This window comes from Gavialis gangeticus, unplaced genomic scaffold, assembly GCF_001723915.1.
Source record: "Gavialis gangeticus isolate Ggan-Ray unplaced genomic scaffold, GavGan_comp1, whole genome shotgun sequence".
In the NCBI taxonomy this organism is placed as follows: Eukaryota; Metazoa; Chordata; order Crocodylia; family Gavialidae; genus Gavialis; species Gavialis gangeticus.
Window position 1 is genome coordinate 84918314 of NW_017729033.1, and position 3100 is coordinate 84921413.

General features: G+C 47.1%; 1 protein-coding gene across 5 annotated transcripts in view; it reads left to right on the plus strand.

Moving 5' to 3' along the window:
• Positions 1 to 3100, plus strand: part of CENPE (centromere protein E) — a 79633-nt gene that overhangs the window by 5166 nt on the left and 71367 nt on the right. For all 5 annotated transcript variants that reach the window (XM_019526088.1, XM_019526084.1, XM_019526087.1 and 2 more), the window contains exons 3-5: positions 631 to 720; positions 803 to 921; positions 1764 to 1883. In XM_019526088.1, coding sequence (XP_019381633.1) covers positions 631 to 720; positions 803 to 921; positions 1764 to 1883 — 329 coding nt within the window. The remainder of the gene's footprint in view (positions 1 to 630; positions 721 to 802; positions 922 to 1763; positions 1884 to 3100) is intronic.

The following is a 3100-nucleotide window of genomic DNA, read 5'->3' on the forward strand; positions in this document are numbered from 1 at the left end:
GGGGGGGGGGGGGGGGTAGTGGTGTGTGGCCAGATATGGAGGGGGAGGGGACCCAACCCCTGGCACCTCCTGCCCCACCTGAGGTCCGAGCTGGGAGCCCCATGCTCCCAGGCAGTGGCTCCAGCCCCACAGGCCCATGCAGAGTGGTTGAGTGTAGTGCCCTCTGCAGGGAGTGGGGCCAGGCTGTCCTACCTTCCTCTTTCCCACGCACCTTCCCACCCCCCCCAACCACTGAAAAAATGATTGGGGTAGGGGAGGGTGCTTTTGAACTAAAACTTATCAAATGTGTTTTATTTCAAGGTGCTCTGCTGCCATTTTTTCTGCACAGGAATGCTGATACACATGAGGTGCGAGGCTGCTGGAGTGCATCAACTTCCGTGCTCCAGCAGCCTTGATTAATTGAGTCTGCTCTGACGTGCTGGATTTCCAGCATGTCATAGCAGGCTCTGTGCAAGTGTATATGAGCCCTAACATGAAACTGATGCATTCTATATAAAAAATAAGGGGTTATCTGTGACAGCATAGTCTCCTTTGCATCATCTGCAAAGGAGTTGGTTTTATTGACCCAAAGGGTCATCCTTTCGGATTTGTTAAGCAAAACCACGATAGAATTGTTTTTCTTTTTTCAAGATCGTGTCTTTCATTCACATGATGGCACTGAAAATGTATACGAAGGTGTAGCTGTTCCAATTATTAAGTCTGCTGTCCAAGGATACAATGGTAAGCCTTGCATTGATGTTCATAATTGAATCTTATGGATTTTGTGTGGACAGTGGTCAGTTAACACTTTTTTCATTTTTAGGCACTATTTTTGCATATGGACAGACTGCCTCAGGAAAAACATATACAATGATGGGGAATGAGACTTCTGTTGGCATTATTCCAAAAGCAATTCATGATATCTTCAAACTTATTTGTGCAGTAAGTAAATTGTGATAGGATAAAGGGAATGAAATGTTAGAAAACATTAGCAAGGAAATTAAGTTAGTTTTGGTAAGCCAGGAGGGCAAGGGGGTGAGGGGATGTGTGCCCCTGGATCTGTGCACAGGGCAGGGCGGGGTGGGGCAGCGCAGAGCTCTTTGGAGGGGGTGATGGGGAGGGGCTGCACTCAGAGCAGATGGCATGGTGGGGGGCTATGGCTATGGAGAGTTTTGGGGTGGCTGCAGCCATCTGCCCCGAGCACAGCCTGGCCCAGTTCCCAGCCCACAGCAGCAGCTCACCCCACATACGGATCTGGGTGGTAGGAGCCACGGCCCCCAGACAAGTCTCTTGCGGCTCTGTCCCCACTCTGCCTCTCCTCCTGCCCAAGCCCCAGCTCCAGCCTCCCTCCCTCCCTCACCACAGGGGGCCTCATTCTGTGCCTCCTCCCCATTCCCCTTTCCCCACAGACTTACTAGCCGGATGCCACTCTCCATGCTGGCTGGCAGCATATCGGAATCAGATTGGTATTGACCAATATGGCTAGTTAAAAATCAGCCATCGGGCCAAAAATTCTCTACCAGTGCACCCCTAGTAGAGATCATCTTTCCCTTTGCTTGAGGGAATAGGGAAAAGTACCCTGCTTTAAAGATGGCCAACAACATTAAATATTTTATTGATTTAATTTTTCCTTACAAGTAACTGCTGTTATTAAACATAGTTCCATGGTGATATTTGTGATGAGGAAAGGTAAAGTACCACATTTAAAATAGAATGGGTACTGTGTGCCTTTTCTTTTTGCCCTTCCTCCCACCTCGTCTAACGTTTTTATTTTTAATCTTTAGATTCCGGATAGAGAGTTTCTGTTGCGAGTTTCCTACATGGAAATATACAATGAAACTATAACAGACTTGCTTTGTGACAACAGGAAAAAAAAACCTCTAGGAATTAGAGAGGATGTTAATGTAAGTAAATCCAAAATTAAGGTTCCTGTTTCTGACATTTAATGCAAAATTCCAGAAACATAGGGTCAGATTATGACATGCTGATTTTAAACAAAGCCCTCTGATGACCGTTTACCAGATAAAGCAGTTACATGATCTTGACTAGACTAGATTAGCAAAAGGGTGTCTAATGGGTGTGAAGTATCTAAGTCCTGAGCTTCTGTGCCTTAGTGTTGAACCCATGGCCACATGGGCTGGATCCAGCCTGTGGTGGTTGGTCATCTGGCCCCTGGGGCTTCTCTGTGCAGCTGCCAGAGCTGCTGTCAGCACTAGCAGCCAAGTAGTTAATGCTGCTGTGGCTTTATCGCTGTTGCTCTGCTCTAATGTGGAATTAATACAATACTAAGAATGCAAAGTGTATGCCTTTTCAATTAAACACAAGAAGAAATGGAATGAGCCCCAAGGCTTTAACATGTCTCCATTGTCTCAACACCTCCACAACGGATAATATACCGTCTGTCACTTTACACTCATCTTCCATAGTGATCAAGTAGAATTGTGTTCATTACAGCATGAACATTAGTAGTATAAAGATGTTTATATTAAAGGCAAGGTGAAGATATCATTAAAATTCTACTGCTCGTATACTTGGGTCACTTACCAACTAAAGCTTATGTTAAAGCTTTCGAAATATAATGTTGAGGAGGTAGAAGAGAAGGAAATCTTATGTGGCATGGAAAAAAAAAAGTGGTGTACCATGATAGTTTCATAATTTGTAGGGTCGGAAGGGACCTGAGCAGATCATCGTGTCCGACCCCCTCGCCATGGCAGGAAAGACTACTGGGGTCAAACGACCCCAGCAAGGTGTTCATCTAGCCTCCTCTTAAAGACCCCCAGGGTAGGAGCCAGCACCACTTCACTTGGAAGTTGGTTCCAGACCCTAGCTGCCCTGACCATGAAGTAGCGCCTCCTGATATCTAGCCTGAATCTACCTTCTGCCAGCTTGTGACTATTATTCCTAGTCACTCCTGGTAGTGCTTGGGGGGAACAGGGACTCCCCCAATGCCTGCTGGTCCCCTCTGACTAGTTTGTAACAGGCCACTAGATCTCCCCTCAGCCTTCTCTTGTGGAGGCTGAACAGGTTCAGGTCCCGTAGCCTCTCCTCGTAGGGCCTGCCCTGCTGCCCCCTGATCATGCGAGTGGCCCTCCTCTGGACCCTCTCCATGTTGTCCACATCC